Source organism: Nycticebus coucang, chromosome 15 (assembly GCF_027406575.1).
Source record: "Nycticebus coucang isolate mNycCou1 chromosome 15, mNycCou1.pri, whole genome shotgun sequence".
NCBI lineage: Eukaryota > Metazoa > Chordata > Mammalia > Primates > Lorisidae > Nycticebus > Nycticebus coucang.
Window position 1 is genome coordinate 76,312,934 of NC_069794.1, and position 18,480 is coordinate 76,331,413.

Here is an 18,480-nt window from a genome sequence, read left to right on the forward strand (position 1 = left end):
TACCTGTGAAAAACCGACAGTTAACATCAAACTTAATGGAACTAATGCTTTCCTTTTAACATCATGAGAAAGACAAGGTCGTCTACCCTCATTGCTTTTATTTGAAATTTTTCTGGAGGTTCTAGCCAGGGCAATTAAAAAAGAAAAAGAAACAAAGGTATCCAAAAAATAAAGTAAGAAGGAAAATAATCTGTATTTGTAGACGACAAGATCTTATCATCTATAGATTGTGTGTGTGTGTGTGTGTGGGTGTGGGTGTATTAGAATAAATGAGTTTGTTGATCTTACAGGCTACAAGACCAATGTGCAAAAAAATCACTTACATTTCTATACACTTGCAATGAACAATTCAAAAGTAAGGGGTAAAATCATTTATAACAGCACCAAAATAAAATAAAATACTTGGGAATAGATTTAACAAAGGAGGTATGAAAATTATACTCTGAAAACTAAAAAACATTGTTGATATAAGTTGTACAGGATCTAAATAAGTAACAAATATCTCATATTCAAAGTCCGGAAGACTTACTGTTTAGATGGCAATAGTCTCCAAATTAATTTATAGATTCAACACAATCCCCATCAGAATTTCAGCTGTATACTATGTGGAAATTGACAAACTGACTCTAAAATTCAAATGGAATTTCCAAGAACACAGAATAGCCAAAACAATCTTGATACAGAACAGCAAGATGGATGTCTCACATTTATTGATTTCAAAACGCACTACAAAGCAACAGAAACCAGGAGAGTGTGGTACTAGTATAAATCCAGACATGGAAATAGAAGTAAGAACCCAGAAACAGACCCCTGTTACTATAGCCAACTGATTTCAACAGGATGCCAAACCAATTCAATGTGCAAAGAATAGTACCTTCAAGAAATGATGTTGGGAAAACTGGATATTGACACACACAAAAACAAAGTCAGAACCTTACTTCACACCATATAAAATAACTAAAAATAGACCAAACACCTAAATATAAGAGCTAAAACTATAGAAAATGAATAGAAATTTATCTTTGTGACACTGGGTTATATACAGACATATTATATATGACACCAAAACATAAGCAACACAAGAAAAAATAAGTCATATTTCATCAAAAGTAAAAACTTCTGTGCATCACAGGACCTCATCAGAAAAGTGAATGATTACATACAGAATGGAACAAAATATGTGTACATTTTACAGATGACAAGGGACTTGTACCAGAATACATAAATAACTCTTTCAACTCAAAAATAAAGCAATGACCCCATTAAAAATTGGTAAAGTCATAGGCGTGTGGCTCAACAGAGTAGGGCAACAGCCCTATATGCCAGAGGTGGTGGGTTCAAACCCAGCCCCAGCCAAAAACTGCAAAAAAAAAAAAAAAAAAAAAATTGGTAAAGTCATTATAGTTACCTGATCCAACATAAAAATACCTCAGAAGTTGTCACTCCAATACTCACAACAGAAAGAAAAGCTGAATAAGCTAAAATTAACAAATCTTCTTAGCACCAACAGAGATTTGAGGGCATAGGGAAAACTACTAGTCTTACAGCTGGTCAGAGAGACAGATGCTGAGAGGTTTAACTTACTAGAACCAACATTCAGGAATAGATGCATGATCTTAGGGGATAGCTTGAACTGTAATTGACAATTGCTAGAGGCACAGTGTGGACTAGCCTGAGAGTTGAAAATTCTGGGGTGCTCAGTTTTTTAAGGGCTACCCCACATTCATGAATTTTACTTCTAGGAGCCCAACCAGATTCTCACTGTGAAAATTCGAGTAAAAAGAAATCCTTCCAGTTTATGATAGAAGGAACAAAAAAGTAACCATTTGAAATACATCCAGATTATTACATTCTCTTCACAGAGGCCTATGTTCAAGAGAAACTGTTTTATCATAGCTTTACAAATTTGGGTTTAACAGAGTTTACCAATCTGGAAGAAAAAAAATATCCATCTCAAGCCCCCTCTAGCTTTTATTGTGGGGGAAAGAGAATGTACAACTCAGACATACTAAAGGACTAAGGCCTAACTGTGAAACTATAGAACACTTCCCCTTTGCCCTTCCCCTTTTTCCATACCACTGTATCAATTAGGACCTTGCATAGTAACAGAGTATAATAAAATTATCAGACTTCAAACTATACTATATTAAACTGTACTATAAGCAAAACAGCATGGTATTGGCACAAAAATTGAGAAATAGACCAATGGAACAGAACATAAAACCCAGACATAAAACCATTTACAGACAGCCAACTGATCTTTGACAAAGCAAACACTATACACTTGGGAACAAAAGCCCTGTTCAATAAATAGTGCTGGGAAAATTGGATAGCCACATGGAGAACAATGGAATAGGATGACTTGGGATGATTAGGAAAATTCTAAAGGAATTGGAAAACAAAAAAATGCTAAGGATTAATGAAAATAAAAGTTGGCTTTTTGAAAAGATAAACAAAATCGAAAGACTTCTTGTTGATTATCCAAGAAGAGTTGAGAACCAAATAAGCTCAATCACAAATGAAAAGGATGACATTACAACTCCATACCACAGGAACACAAAACATCATCCATGAATGTTACATGAATCTCTATGTGCATAGTCTAGAGAATATAGAGGAAATGGACAAGTTCCTGGGAACATATAACCTCCCCAAACTCAACCAAGAAGAAATAGAATTCCTAAACAGACTAATAATGAACAGTGAGATGGAAACAGTAATAAAAAAACCTCTCAACAAGAACAAAAAAATATCTGGATTAAATGGATTCATGGTCACATTCTATCAGACCTAAAAGAAGACCTTGTATCCCAAATACAGAAATTATGCCATACTAATGAAAAGGAGGGAATCATCCCCAACTTATTCTAAAAAACCTGCGTTGACTCAATACCAAAGCCAGGAAAGGACACACAACAACAATAAAAAGAAAACTACAAACCAATATGCCTTATGAATATTGATGGGAAAATCTTCAACAATGTACTAGCAAACTGAATTCAACAGCATATCAAACAACAAGAAACAATAGTAACAATAATGATAATGATAATAATCTGCCAGGACCAAGTGGGCTTCATGCCAGGGATGCAAGGATGATTCAACATACATAAATCAATAAATGTGATTTACTACTTAAACAAAAGAGGAAACAAAGATTACATGATCATCTAAAAAAAAATGCACCAAACGCATTGTAAAAATTCAGCAACCTTTCATAATAAAAATCATCAACAAACTAAGCATAGAATGAACATATCTCAGAATTATAAAAACCATATATGACAAAGGCACAGGCAACATCATTCTGAATGGGGGAGAAGTTGGAAGCATTCCCCTGAAGAACTGAAAGCCCACTGTCACCACATCTATTAAACTTATAGTAATGTTATAAGTCCTAGTGAGAGCAATCGGGCAAGAGAAGAATATTAATAGTATCCACATTGGGAAGACAAGATGAAACTATTGCTCTTTGTTGACAATATGATCTTGTATCTAGAAAACTCCAAACATTTTAGTAAGAGTCTCCAGGAATTGATATACAAATTCAACAAAGTCTCAGGATACAAAATCAATGTACACAAATCAGTAGCAATCCTATATATAAAAAATAGTCACACCAAGAGTCAAATCAAAGACTCAATATCATTCACAATAGCTATAAAAAAAATTAAATACCTAGGAATATACTTAACCAAGGGTGTAAAAGATCTCTACAAAGAGAACTATGAAATTCTGAGGGAAGAAATCACAGACAATACAGACAAATGGAAAATATGCTCACATATAGACAGAATTGATATTATTACAATATCCATACTACCAAAAGTGATTTACAAATTCAGCGCTATCCTCATCAAATTACCACAGGTGTACTTCAAAAATCCAGAAAAAATAATTCTATGCTTCATAAGGAGTCAGAAAAGAGCTTGAATAGCCAAAGCAATCCTAAGAAAAAAGAAGCACATTACCAAACTTCAAACTATACTACAAGGATATAGTACCCAAAACTGCATGGCATTAATACAAAAATAGAGAAATAAACCAATGGAAAAGAAAACAGAAACCAAATATAAAACCATCTACCTACACCAACTGATCTTTGACAAAGCAGACAACAACATATACTGGGGAAAAGAAGCCCTCTGTAATAAATGGTGCTGGGAAAATTGCACAGCCACATGCAGAAGAATGACCTCTTTCTCTCACCACTCACAAAAATTAATTCAAGATTAAGTGACTAGCTTCAAGCAATATCTGTTTTAATAATTGATCTAGATATAATTGGTAAAAATAAATTCAGTAAATTTAATGTGATAAACATTTATTAATAAAATTTTCATGCAATTTAAAATCTTAAAGTTATGTTAAATTAAATGATACATATTAAATGGTCATTTACAAATAAAATTAAAAACTGAAACAAATTGCTGTGCATAAATTTGTTTGTTCTTCACTTCCCAAATTGTATAGAAAGGCTAAATAAAATACATTTGTGTCTATGTAGCAGCCCGTATAGCCTTACTCTCTCAAAGACTATCTCTCTCTATCTCTCTATCTCTCTTCTGCTAAAGCAAACAGCTCTCAGGCACCTAAGAGCAATCATTCCTGAGCAAGGTAGCTTAGTGTTCTGCATCCAGAACATAGCTAGATAAGCCCGGGCCGGAGACCAACCAGTCCTGGGCCTGAATAAGTGGTGTCCACAAAGGTACCCCAACAGGTCTATAATACACATAAAAATTATGTTATGGGGAAACATTTCAAAAATTATAAAATGGTTATTTATAAAATAATGACATATGACAAACAGTTCAAAATGTGTTGCTATTTAGGTTTTCACTAAAAATTAAGGTTAAAAATTTAAATTAATATATGCATATAATTCTGTATACTAATTATACCAAAAAATGTGGTTTTGATTTTAGAAATTACAAGAATGGTATTAAAAGGTGTGCACTATTAAGAAAAAGAAAAATTTTGTCTTCTTTCAAAATATGGAATTCAGAAGGAAATAGAAACAAGATAGAAACCAGTAAGTAGGAGACAGAGATATTTGTAAAGCATTATGAGTATATAGATGTATTTGGGGTAAGGAAAGTTAAAAAGAAAATGGAATAATTTTGTATGAGAAAGAATATTGGGTGATAACTTTTTGTCCTGAAGAAAATGACTAGTTATTTAAGAAAGAGAAAGTATAAGACAAAGCATAAAGTCTAAGCATGTCATTAAAGACCTGGGTAAGTCATGATAAGGTTTGTGAAAGATGAATTTATGAAAAGAGTCTTTATATTTTTGGTAACTGGCTTAAAAGAAACCCAAAGAATTTATTTTATGAAGATAACTTCCTGTATTGTATTTATTGATTCTTTTTGATCACTTAGGAAAACTGAGGCTTGAAAGAGTTAAGATTTTCAAAATCTATGTCATGTCCTATATGCTTTTGAGCCTTTTTTTAGTTATTATTGTTTTAGTAATATAAATATCCATTATTTCACAGTGACATGTGATCCCATTCAAATCGGTGATTTAAACATTTTGATATCTTAGCAGGCTTTCCCCTGGATCAAAATTCTAAATGAAGTCATTTTGACCTAGAATTAACTTTGGCATTTTTCCATTTATGACCCTGGAGAGCCTCAAAGAATGAATGTCTTATCTTGCTAAATGATAAGTGATATTGGACCTTCTTTCAGTTAAATTTATCAACATGTTATTGATACAAATATCCTAAAAGTTGTATAAGACTCTTAGAAATCAAACATGGCATCAGTCATAATTCTGGCTATTATATTGTATGCCACAAAAATAACCAATTTCCTTATCAATTGTTGATTATAATAAATTTCCACCAGACTTTTAACCTTGGCTATTCTAAGTCTCTGTCATTCACAGTTTTGCTTTTCTGTAAAGGCACCTGCAGACTCATGGAAAAGAGTTATTAAACTACTCTTAAGTACAGATTTCTAATAATTTTAATATTAATGGATGATTAATAGAAAAAATTTCAGAAATCTAATGAAGAAACTGATGAATTCATAAAACTGTTAATCAAAATAAAGCAGATTAAAATGTAATTCTGTGAGATTAAATAACAAATGAAAATACTTTTTATAACTTTTATGTGAAACATTATTGGTTCTTTACTTAAATCTTTTATTTTCCAAATTTAAGGAACTTTTTTCTCCTAAACTATCTACACAGTAGAGCAATTGATAAAGTATGCTTTTTTGAACAAAATGGAAGCATTTTCTTTTCCCTCCCTACTTAATCCCTTCAAAATTCAAAAACTATCCATGAGTATTCTTATTTTTATGACAATATGGTTATTTTCTTAATTTTAATAAAAATATGCCCCTCTTCCTAATACAATTGAAATAGTTCATTATATTACCAAGACTTTGACTGAAATGTCATTTTTGAGGGTGTGCATAGAATGCTTCATTTCAAAGGTTCTCAGCCTATGGTGAGTGAGTAAAAATGGTCATTTTCTGGCAGGCCTAGGAACTTTGAAATTATAAATAAAATCTAAAATATGCTTTGATTTGTCTTCCTAGCCTAAATATGTTTTTAAATTTGATATTCCTATATGGTCAATATGGAAAGCAAAAAGTATGTTTGTAAAAATACACTATAGTGCACCTCTTTTAGATTGTAGCTCTGTGCATTGTTTTCAAGTTTTTGTTATTTACTAATAGACTAGACTAGATCCTGAATTTTATTAGATTCCTCCAATCTAACTTCCTTCCATGGAATTGCCAAAGCCAAAAAAATGTTCTGTTCCTAAAGCCCTATAAGCTAAGACTAAACAATTTTCAAGGAACAACTCCGTCCAATAGATGGGCAACACAGAAAATTCACTAAATAGTCTTATGCTATAATCAGAGACATTCAAACTGCCAACCAAAATGGGAGATATTTTCACTATGTAGACAGATTTTCCCAAGATGTCAGAATAAGACTTCACATCAAAATGAGCCTCTGACTTCTCTTAGTGGCTGCATTTTTTTTCACTTGACAGAATAATGGTTATTTGATTTATTTAACTGGTTACCTTTAAGCCTAGGTTCATGGCTCAAAACTATTATATAAACTAGAATTATCATATTGCTATTAATTTTACTTTACATTTTCCTTTTAAAATTTTATATCTGTTATGTGCTAAATTTTGCAGAAGTACAACACCCACTAGAATAATACTGACCCCTCTCTTTGAGATGATAACCACAACCTACTAGTCAGACAAAACTGAACTTTATAATGGACTCCAAGTCTAATAAGCCTAAGAGCCACTCCCTTTAAACTTCCACGTTGCTCAAAACTCCAAGTTAAGGGTTGGAAAAAATTTTTCAGGCACATGGAATTCAGAAGAAAGAGGGGTTGCAATCTTATTTTCAGGTACATGTGGATTTAAAGCAACTAACATCAAAAAAGATAAAGATGGTCTCTTTATATTGGTCAAGGGAAAAATACAACAAGAAGACATTTCAATTCTAAATATTTATGCACCCAATTTAGATGCTTCCAGATTCTTGAAACAGAACTTACTCAGTCTGAGCAATATGATATCTGATAATACCATAATAACAGGGGACTTTAACACTCCTCTTACAGAGCTGAACAGATCTTCTAAACAGAAATTAAACAAAGATATAAGAGATTTAAATGAGACCCTAGAGCAAGTGTGCTTTTTTTTTTTTTGCATCGTTATGAATCAGCTTTATTCCACTTTAACTAGGTTGCATACAATTACATCAATTGGTTCAATTGTTTCAAAACACACTCTAGAACTAATCAAGACAAAGTTTAGCATAGAAAAGTTGTAAGAAATAGGTTCCTAAACTACAGAAATTACAAAATTCAAAAAGAGCATTAAAAACTAAATTTGAGAACCCCCTTTATTGTTCAAAGAAATACTTTCTGTAAAAATATATGCAATTTTTACAGACATACAAGTTGTTTTTGTCTTAAAAACTGAGGATATTCCATACCTGTAAGTAATTATTAAGACTTAAATCAAGTATTCATGGTCATTACACTAGACTAATAAACTAAGAATCATTCAAACGAAGCTAAATCAAGTATTCGTGGTCATTACTAGGCTAATAAACTAAGAATCATTCAAATGAAGCTAAGGTACAACAGGTATGAAAGTCCTGAACACTTGAACTTTCTATTCCTCAAGAAAACAAGAATTTGTGAGCATATTTAATGAATTCTATGACTAATCCAACTACTGGCCACACTCCTGGTCTCAACAAGGAAATGTCTTTTCAGCCTACGGTCTTCATGAAATCTAAAAGTCCTCCTCCATGGCCCGTTTGCTTGTTGTTGAACTGAACTTTGCTTCTTTCAGAAAGTGACTCTTCAATCAAAGGGGACCACTTTTCCCATGTATTTATTCTTGTAAAAGTCACATTCCTCTTGCCACTTCCTTTTCTGGGTAGGCTGCTCTTGCAAATTACATACAGCTTAGGGTAGTTTAAGTCCAACTTCATAAATCCATTTGATTTCACAGGTGAATGTGGTTCTGGTGGCCGTTGTTGGTTAGAAGTAAATCATCGCACTTACAAGCCTATCTTATTAGATAGGCCAAACCAGCTCCTACTCCAGCGACACCTGCAAAAGCCAGCAGCACATTTCTGATGCTGCTTTCCAGGTCTTCCAGGTGGAAGAACTCCACAAAACCATCCCAGCCTCTTTGTTTCACTAGCCAGTCCCGTTTTGTCCTTATAAGGACATTTGTGATATTTTCTGCTAATGGCTCGATGCAGCTTTCTTGGTTTATGCTCTTCAGGTGTTTGGCCACAAAGGCACCGAAAGAAATCAGAGTCACAATCCTGCCCCAGTTTGTTACGCCGTAACTGAAAACATGGACCATCACTCCAGACAAAGATTTGACGTCGTTTGCGGTTTTGATGTCCAGCTTGCGAAGCATCCCTCTGAAGGCCGTCTGGTGGTTGCGCTGCACTTCGTCTCCCACGCGGCGCAAGGTCTCGAGAGCCTTCCTGCTGGCGGCTCCTGCCCTGCCCATTGGCTTCGCCTCCTTGGTGCCGGTCGCCTGCTCCCGAAGGTACCGAGAGATGATCTCCAGCGACTGCTGGTATAACTCATCCTGTTCTGCTGGGGGAGGTGTCGAAGGAAGTGACCCGTCAGTGTTGGGGCCGTTACCGGCCTCCCCGGCCAACTCCAGCAAAGGCAGGACCTCCGGCTGCTTCCTGAGAGGCTCCGGCTCGTACGCGTCCAGCTCACCTTCGGGCGACATGATGGCATCGGCAGCAGGGGCTTCCATCTCTGGTAGCGACGTGCGGAGGGTCGGCGCGAAGAACAGCAGCCTCGTGAAAGTGGCAGTGACGTCGGAGACCTGAGCACTCAGCAAGTGTGCTTAATAGACGCATACAGAACACTCCATCCCAAAGATAAAGAATATACATTCTTCTCATCACCCCATGGAACATTCTGCAAAATTGATCATATGCAGGGACACAAAACAAATATCAACAGAATCAAAAGAATTGAAATTTTACCTTGTATCTTCTCAGACCACAAGGCACTAAAGGTGGAACTCAACTCCAACCAAAACCCCACACAAAGGCATGGAAATTAAACAACCTTCTATTGATTGACAGTTGGGTGCAGGAAGAAATAAAACAGGAAATCATTAACTTCCTTGAGCATAACAACAATGACGATACAAGCTACAAAAACCTGTGGGATACTGCAAAAGTAGTTCTGAGAGGAAAATTTATTGCTTTAGATACCTACATTCGAAAAACAGAAAGAAAGCACATCAACAAACTCACAAGCTATGTTATGGAATTGGAAAAAAAAAACACGCGCACACACACACACACACACACACACATACACAATCTACACCTAAACCCAGCAGAAGAAAAGAAATATCCAGAATTAAATCAGAGATCAATGAAATTGAAAACATAAGAGTCATTCAGAAAATTATGAAACAAGAAGTTGGGCTTTTTAAAAAATAAATAAAATAGATAAACTTTTGGCCAGACTAACCAGAAATAGGAAAGTAAAATCTCTAGTAACCTCAATCAGAAATGATATAGGAGAAATAACAACTGATGCCACAGAGATACAAGAGATCATCTCTAAAAACTACCAGAAACTCTATGCCCAGAAATTTGACAATGTGAAGGAAATGGATCAATATTTGGAATCACACCCTCAGACTTAAACAGGAAGAAAAAGAGCTCCTAAACAGACCAATTTCAAGCACTGAGATCAAAGAAACAATAAAAAAATCTTCCAACAAAAAAAAAATTCCTGGTCTGGATGGCCTCACACCAGAAATTTTATCAAACCTTCAAAGAAAAGCTTATTCCTATACTGTAGAAATTATTCCAAAAAATTGAGGCGGAAGGAATCTTCCCCAACACATTCTACAAAGCAAACATCACCCTGATACCAAAACCAGGAAAAGACGTAACTAAAAAGGAGAATTTCAGACCAATTTCACTAATGAATATAGATGCAAAAATTCTCAACAAAATCCTAGCCAACAGATTACAGTTTATCATCAAAAAAGTCACACATCATGATCAAGTAGGTTTCATCCCAGGGATGCAAAAGATAACATATGCAAGTCCATAAACACTATTCACCATATTATCAGAAGCAAAAACAAAGACCATATGATCCTCTCAATAGATGCAGAAAAGGCCTGGGATAAAATCCAGCATCCTTTTCTAATTAGAACACTGAAGAGTATAGGCATAGGTGGCACATTTCATAAAATGATTGAAGCTACCTATGACAAACCCATAGATAATATTTTACTGAATGGTGTTAAACTGAAAGCTTTTCCTCTTAGAACTGGAACCAGACAAGGTTGTCCTCTGTCACCATTACTATTCAACATGGTGCAGAAGTTCAGATAGGGAAGGAAATTGGCTGAGAAAAAGTCATCAAATTGATGTTACTAATATTATGTTGTGGCTAGAATTTTTATTTGGTTGGACTTATTCAAACATTTAAAAGCTTCAGTGAAAATAATATTGCTATTCTATTTTTCTTTTTTTCAGAAGGAAAAACTAAGTAAGTCATCATGGACAAAAATAGCTCATTGGGAAGTGACAGACTTGTGAGCAGAGCTCATGAACTAAGCCTGCACTTGGTCTTCCAGTTCTCTGTATTCGAGCCCCATGATTCACCCATGGAAATCATTGTCTTTTAAATTCATTGACTGACACCTCCATAGACACACATCAGTGAAGTCTTACAGTCCTTTTAAAAGATTAACCGTCAGGAAGCAATTAGGGAAGGGACTGCATTTGTTTCTAACAATCAAGGTACTTTCCCTTCCATTACTTGCATGTCCACTTAGGGAATGTGTAAGGGATTATCTTCTTTAACTGATGCTATCACTTGTAATGTACACATTAAGCTGACTTCCAAGGGGTACCAGGCTTAAAGGGCAGGAACGTACAAATAAACACATAACGGTGCTCAAATAAAAAGAATTAAAGTATATCTGAAGTGGAAAACAAAACACAAAAGTCCTTCTTAAATTCAGTTTTGTTTTGTTTTTTGTAGAGACAGAGTCTCACTGTACTGCCCTCCGGTAGAGTGCCGTGGCGTCACGCGGCTCACAGCAACCTCTAACTCTTGGGTTTACGCGATTCTCTTGCCTCAGCCTCCCGAGCAGCTGGGACTACAGCCGCCCGCCACAACGCCCGGCTATTTTTCTGTTGCAGTTTGGCCGGGGCTGGGTCTGAACCCGCCACCCTCAGCATACGGGGACGGCGCCCTACTCACTGAGCCACAGGCGCTGCCCTTAAATTCAGTTTTTTGAACTAAGCAATAAAATTAATGTAACCAAGCAAAAAGCTCACACAGCTGTGGGAAAAATCAGGGGCAAGAAATTGCTCCAAATCCATCGAAAAAATAATAATAAAATAAAATAAAATAAAATAAAATAAAATAAAATAAAATAAAAATACATCCAAATATGAAAACACTGATAAGTGGATTTCCTTCACATATTTATCTTGACATTTAGAGGACATATGAGCTATGTTACCTTTTCGATACTATCGTAACATTCTTCAATTCTTTGAATTCTATTTTGTAAACCTATACTAGCTTTTCTATACTTCTGCAACCACCGTTTATATTCCTTCTCAGTTAAATCTGTATAAGCAACACAGAGAGTCCTGAGACCTGCAAGAAAGAATGTAATACAGCTTCGTCATGCAACCAGTGAGCAGGGAGGAGTGGTGAAAATAAAACTCAGCAGCATTTTAGAATTCATAGAAATGTGAAGTTTTTCACAAGGCCCTATCTAAGTTGGCCTCTGCCATCCCTGCTATCCTTTCCCTGCTTCCCTTTATTTATTAGGGCTTGTCCTCTTACTTCCAGATTCTTGCACTTTCTTTACCCTTTACCTGGAATACTTTCCCCTGGAAAGTCACACACTTCTCTCTTCCTACCTTCAGCCTGTGCCAAAATCTCTCTGTAGAGAGAGCGCAGAATCACTCTTTGCTCTCTTTATCCTGCTTTATTTTTATTCCTAGCACACAGCACCACCTGACATTACCTACTGGTTGGTAAATTTCTTCAGGGCTTGAGCTTCTTATGTTTTAATCACTATTGTCCTCAAGGCTTAGAACAGTGTATGGCACTTAGTGGATGCTCAATAACAATTCTTTAAATGAATAAAAGAGTGAACAAGGATTCAGTTTTTCAGTCACTTACCAAATAATCTCAAAAGCAACATAAAATTAATTATATTCTATTTTTCAGGTTCTATAAAAAATTTTAATCCATACTGTTTCTAATATTTTTGGCCAACTCCTATAGAATATCCAGATTTTTGTGGATTCCTTAGAAATTAACTCTCCACATAAGAGATACAGAAATTGTTCTTTTTTATGTTCAATTATAATATAGTTCCTTTATGTTTCTACCTGGTGCAACCTACCTACGGCTCATCTATATTTTAAGATAGCAATAAAAGTCCCAGTGTACAACCTTGCAAAATATCCATGCTTTAAGGTTGGACATGTGTGTCTGCGTGAAGCCTCAGTTTATAAATTAAACTGCTGGAGAGAGGGGAAAAAAGGAAAATAATGTATTAGTAATATCTTGCCAGGGTTTATTTGGGAAACCATTCACTTTCAAGCAAATAGAAAGCATTATAATATCACACAAAGGAGTTACTCTTGTCCACCTATGTGCCCAAAAAGCAGATTACAATGCATTCAGGTTACAATATCAACATTTAAGAGCATCATTTCCAAAAGGAATGAGATTCTGAGCAATATTTACTTACCATCATTGGCAAAATATTCTAGATGGGCTAATGTCTCCTCCATAAACAGAGAATTTTCTGAAAGTCTTTCATAAATCACTGTATCCTATAAAAAAATCCCTTTGATTAACATCTTATATAAACCTTCCAGGAAGAATTCTAAATGCTGCTTTACAGCTGTATTGTTAGATCTGATGGGTGTGAAGGAATTTGAGCAGCCGCAGTGAAAACACAATCCCAGAGTTGGTGTTAGAAATAAGCTTTAAAGTATGAATTTGGTCAAACCAGTTTAAAGGAAACTAAGTCTGATCATTAAAAAAAAATCCCAGAGAAAACCACAAAGTAGGGAGATTAATGAGAAATTCCATTGCTTTACATATCCTCAAATTTATGAAAGAAATAAAAAACAAAATCTCTTAAAAATCACACCTGCCAAAAATAATAAGAGTTAAATGTCACATCCTATATAATTCAAATGCAAGCCAGCTTTCTAACCTTAAAGAAACAGTTGGACAGTCTCAGCCCAAATGGGTCTCCCTTCAACAAACACTCCAAGATAAGAAATGATATTGGTCAATAACAAAGTATAGAGAGAAAATCTTAACTTGAATTTCTTGCAATATATTTCAAGAAGACTTTAATAATTCACAGTACTTTCCTATACTATTCTGATATTAGTAGAAGTAAAAAAAAATCTATTTTGTTTCCTTGCATGTTATGAAAAAACTGGTATCAAATAGAAACTATAACATTATAAATTTGTAACAAAATGGTGCATCTTTTATTCAACAATTTTCTAGTATGGTGGGGACTGGAAATGACTGGAATAAAAACTATGATATGACACTTTCTATGGTGAGAGGGTAACTGAGACTGACTGATGTTAGACACCAATGGGCTGATCCAGTATCAAATAATGCCTACCATGCACTCTTAGGAGCATAGGTTATATTTACTGGACATTTGTTGAGCTGAGTCATAGACAACCTTGAATTTTCAGGTGGAAAGTGCAAAATAGAAGCACCTGATTTCCTCTGCCTTTATGGAGGAGTGAGAGGAAAGATGGGGCTAAGCTTGATGACAGGAGCATGCTCCCAAAATTTTAAATATTGTTTTATGTTCTTTGCTGTTGGAAATGAAAGACTGAGATATAACCTGTATGAACTCCCTCCTTCAGCTCTTCTTCAGTAATTTTTATAAAGGCAACACTGTTTATCAAATCTTTTATAAAATGTATTAGTGAGCCCAAAGTGTCTGAGTTTCATAACCAACATACTATGAAACAAAGAGAGAGTAAAATATATAAATGAAAAAGCTAGAGGTAAGGGACAGGATCTTTACTTACAGATACAATATACAAAATATATGCAAAAGCTACCTTGCTTCAGGCAACAAAGGATATGATTCCTATGAGACAAAAACAAATAAGGTAAGCCCAGAGATTGCCAAGCTTATTATTTTTATAAAGAATCCAGGCCAAGGTTCAGGAAGAAGGAATGCAGATGAAGTCTAGTGGACATTTTCAGTTGGAAAGAAGAAGTTGAGATCCTAATAAGATCAGAAAACTAGAATTTTCAAGGCACAGTGCCAAAGAGAAGCAGGTGCATAAAGAGAAAACTCTAAAGATTAGCAGAACCCCTAAAGTATTTAGCTAACTACTGATTAATAAATATTTAAAAAGTTTCAGATTCCAAAGAAAGAAACACTATAAAGAATTAGAGGTAGCAGTTCCCAGGGATTGCATAGAGATAGATATAAGCCTATCCCCAACAGAAAAACCGAGAAAATTCATTATTTACGAACTATTGGGTAGAGAACTAGGGAACCTCTTCACTCGATGTGGAAAATATGTTGACTACTTGAGCACTGCTTTAACACAGTGAACAAATCAAATTCAGGTCTGAATGGATCTGTTTCTGAGTAACATAAACATGTTCTAAAACAAAGTTCAAAATAATTTATAGAAATATAAAAATATCCAAAACCTAATGGTGTTGGTGGTTATACAAATCTGTATGTGCAATAAAATTGCATAAAATTGATTGCTTACTCAACACTGTCAATGTAATGCAATGAATTAGAGGAACTGCTACCTCTAATTCTTTATAGTGGTTCTTTCTTTGGAATCTGAAACTTTTTTTATATTTAAAACACTACTAAATTTTACTCTTAAAAAAGGTTAAGGTGGTACATTGTATGTAATAGTATATTTTACCAAATTTTAAGGAATTACATTTAAGCAAAATTCACACATAGAACTACACAGAAAATGAGTGTATGTGATCTGAAATCTGAATAAGATCCGTGGCTTATGTCAGTTTTCTGATTGTGCCATTGCACTGAAGTTACATAAAATGATAGAACTGGAGAAAACTGAGTGAAGTGTATATTATTTCTCTGCATTATTTTTTACAATTACATTTTTACAGGAAAATCCATAACTGTCTCAAAGTAAAAAATTCTTAAAACATGAACACCCAACAAAGAAAAATTAAAAATGTATTGCATTCAATAAAAAATTACAAGACATACAAAAAAATTAAAAACCCAGAAAAGTACATCACAAATTTAGGGGATAAATAACTTAATGCAAATTGACCCACTTAAAAGTAATACAAATGTTAAAATAAACAGATACATTCATTAAAAGTTATTTTCACTACACTCAGTATTTTCAAAAAATTAATTAGAAATATAGATGACATTAGAAAGATCTATATTGATCTAGGTATGAAATTCACAATGTCTGAGAGTCTCTCTAATAATACACTGGATGACGCTAATAAAAGATTATATATTGCAGTAGAATTATTTTTGAACTTGAAAGCTTAACATATAAGAATGTTGAAAAAGAAAGAATGTTGAAAATTGAAAAAGAAAGAGAAAACACTTAAGAAAAATAGCATCAGTGAGTGATGGGACAACTTCATATGGTCTACTATATGTCTAATTTTAATCACTTGAGGAAAAGAGCAAAAATATTTGAAGAAATAAAGGCTAAAATTTTACAATTTGATGAGCTCTATAAACCTATGGACAAAAGGAATTCTGGGTAGGCCCATTTCATTAACCTCCCCACCCGAAGTTAAGTGTCAATTGAGGCAGAACTTTGATTTCCTTACAGTTTACAGGCAAGCAATTTCTTCAAATAAAATTGGAAAGGAAAAGGAGAAAAGTAAATGAACTAAGAGGCATTAAGTGTAATAAAACTTCTGAGAAGTGATAAAAAGAAAACCTTAAAAGGAGCTCATGCTTGTAATCCTAGCAGTTTGGCAAGCCAAGAAGGGAAGATTTCTTGAGGTTAGGAGTTTTAGACCAGCCTAAGTAAGAGCAAGACCCTGTCTTTACAAAAATAGAAAAATTAGCTGGTATGTTGATGCATGCCTATAGACCCAGCTACTCAGGAGGCTACACAGGAGGATCATTTGAGCTAGGAGTTTGAGGTTGTGTGAGCTATGATGATGCCACTGCATTCTAGGCAGGGCAATGTCTTAAGATGCTGTCTCAAAAGGAGAGAGAGAGAGAAAGAGAAAGACAGAGAGAAGCCAGAGGGGGGAAATACTATGTTACATACAGAAGAATAAAGATAAGAATGACAGCAGATTTCTCAATTAACAATGTAAGTGAGAGGTCAGTGGAGCAATATCTTTAAAGTACTAAAAGAAAAGCATGTCAACCTAAAATTCTATACTAAGTCAAAATTTATTTGAAATAAAGATGACAAAAAACAAAAGTAAAATGAGAATATTTTTTCGACATAAACAGCTAGAAAAAAGTCTATTAACAGCAGATCAACACAGTAAGATATAGTAAATAGAGTCATTCAAATAGAAGGAAAATGATACTGAAAGGAATTATGAATCTCAAGAATATTAGGAATGGTAATAACTTCAGTACACATACAATTTTTTGTTATTTAATTCTTTTGAAAACATAAATGACTTTAAATAAAATTAATAACAATGTAGTGTGAGGTTTATAATGCCTGTAAAATTAAAATGTATAACCACAATAGCACAAAGATTGGGAGGAGAAAAATAGAAGTATAGTATTGTAAGATTTTTATATGTGAAATAGAACAATATCATTGGAAGGCAGAATGCAATAAATTAAAAATGCTAAAACTGCACTAAAAATAAAGTCTTTTTAAAAAGGGGGAGTATTATTACAGACATTTCACAAAAGAGATATATGGACAGGGGCAAGAAAGTTAAACATAGCAGGTTAGAGACTGCTATCAACTTGCAAGGTTGGTTCTTGGCTGGCATTTACAAATCTTGCTGGTAATAAATTCCCTAAACTGTTATAAAATTCCCCTATGTGATCCCCTGCCCCACCCCAGGAAGCTTGCACATGGATTCCTTCAGACTCTGCCAATGTCTTTTTACCTTATCATCTGGCTGTACCTTTACTATGTTACTGTAATAAGTCTTAGCCATGAGTGCAAGTATTTGTTGAGCTTCACTAGTCCTTCTAGTGAAACTCCTAACAATACGGATGGTCTTGGAGGTCCCTAAAACAAACTGTAAATTGTGCACTATCATCAGTCACAGCAGGGAAATGAAATTAAAGCTACATGACATATACATCTATTAGAATGGCTAAAATTAAAAAAACTAATCAAGTCAAGTGTTGAAAGCAATTGGTGGTGAAATATAATCACAGGCTGGTGGTTTCTTAAAAAGTTAAATGTACCTCTACCAAGGGACTCAGCCTTTTCACTCCTACATACATACAAAAGAGAAATGAAGCCATATTTCTATACAAAGACTTGCACACAAATGTTCATAAAAACATTATTTGTAGAAGGCTAAAATTGCAAGCAAAATATTCATCACCAGATAAATGGATAAACAAGCTGTGTTAAAATCATACAATAAAATACTACTCAAATTAGCCAAGTATAGTGGCCCATGCCTCAGATTCCCAGATGAGGCAGGAAGATCTCTTGAACCCAGAAGTTTGAGGCAACAGTGAACTATAATGATGCCACTCTAGCACAGGTAACCTACTACTCAACAATTCAAAGAAAGAAACTATTGATGCAAGCTACAACATGATCAATCTCAGAATAATTATGAGAGAAGACAAACAATATCATATGTACTATATGATGTAATTTACATAAAATTTTAGTAAATGCATGTTCACTGTATGATTCAAAATATCTGACATTTTGGAAAAAACAAATCTATAGAGACAGT

General features: G+C 34.4%; 2 protein-coding genes across 2 annotated transcripts in view; both read right to left on the reverse strand.

Annotated features, from left to right (window-relative positions):
• Positions 1-18,480, reverse strand: part of LOC128566496 (phospholipid-transporting ATPase IB-like) — a 372,171-nt gene that overhangs the window by 199,690 nt on the left and 154,001 nt on the right. The window contains exons 19-20 of the mRNA XM_053563334.1: positions 13,298-13,382; positions 12,047-12,186 (exon numbers count right to left, since the gene is read on the reverse strand). Of these exons, the coding sequence (XP_053419309.1) occupies positions 12,047-12,186; positions 13,298-13,382 (225 nt within the window). The remainder of the gene's footprint in view (positions 1-12,046; positions 12,187-13,297; positions 13,383-18,480) is intronic.
• Positions 8,032-9,361, reverse strand: LOC128566937 (induced myeloid leukemia cell differentiation protein Mcl-1 homolog). Its single transcript, XM_053564062.1, has one exon. The coding sequence runs from the start codon at positions 9,287-9,289 to the stop codon at positions 8,573-8,575; it is 717 nt and encodes a 238-aa protein (XP_053420037.1). The 5' UTR covers positions 9,290-9,361; the 3' UTR covers positions 8,032-8,572.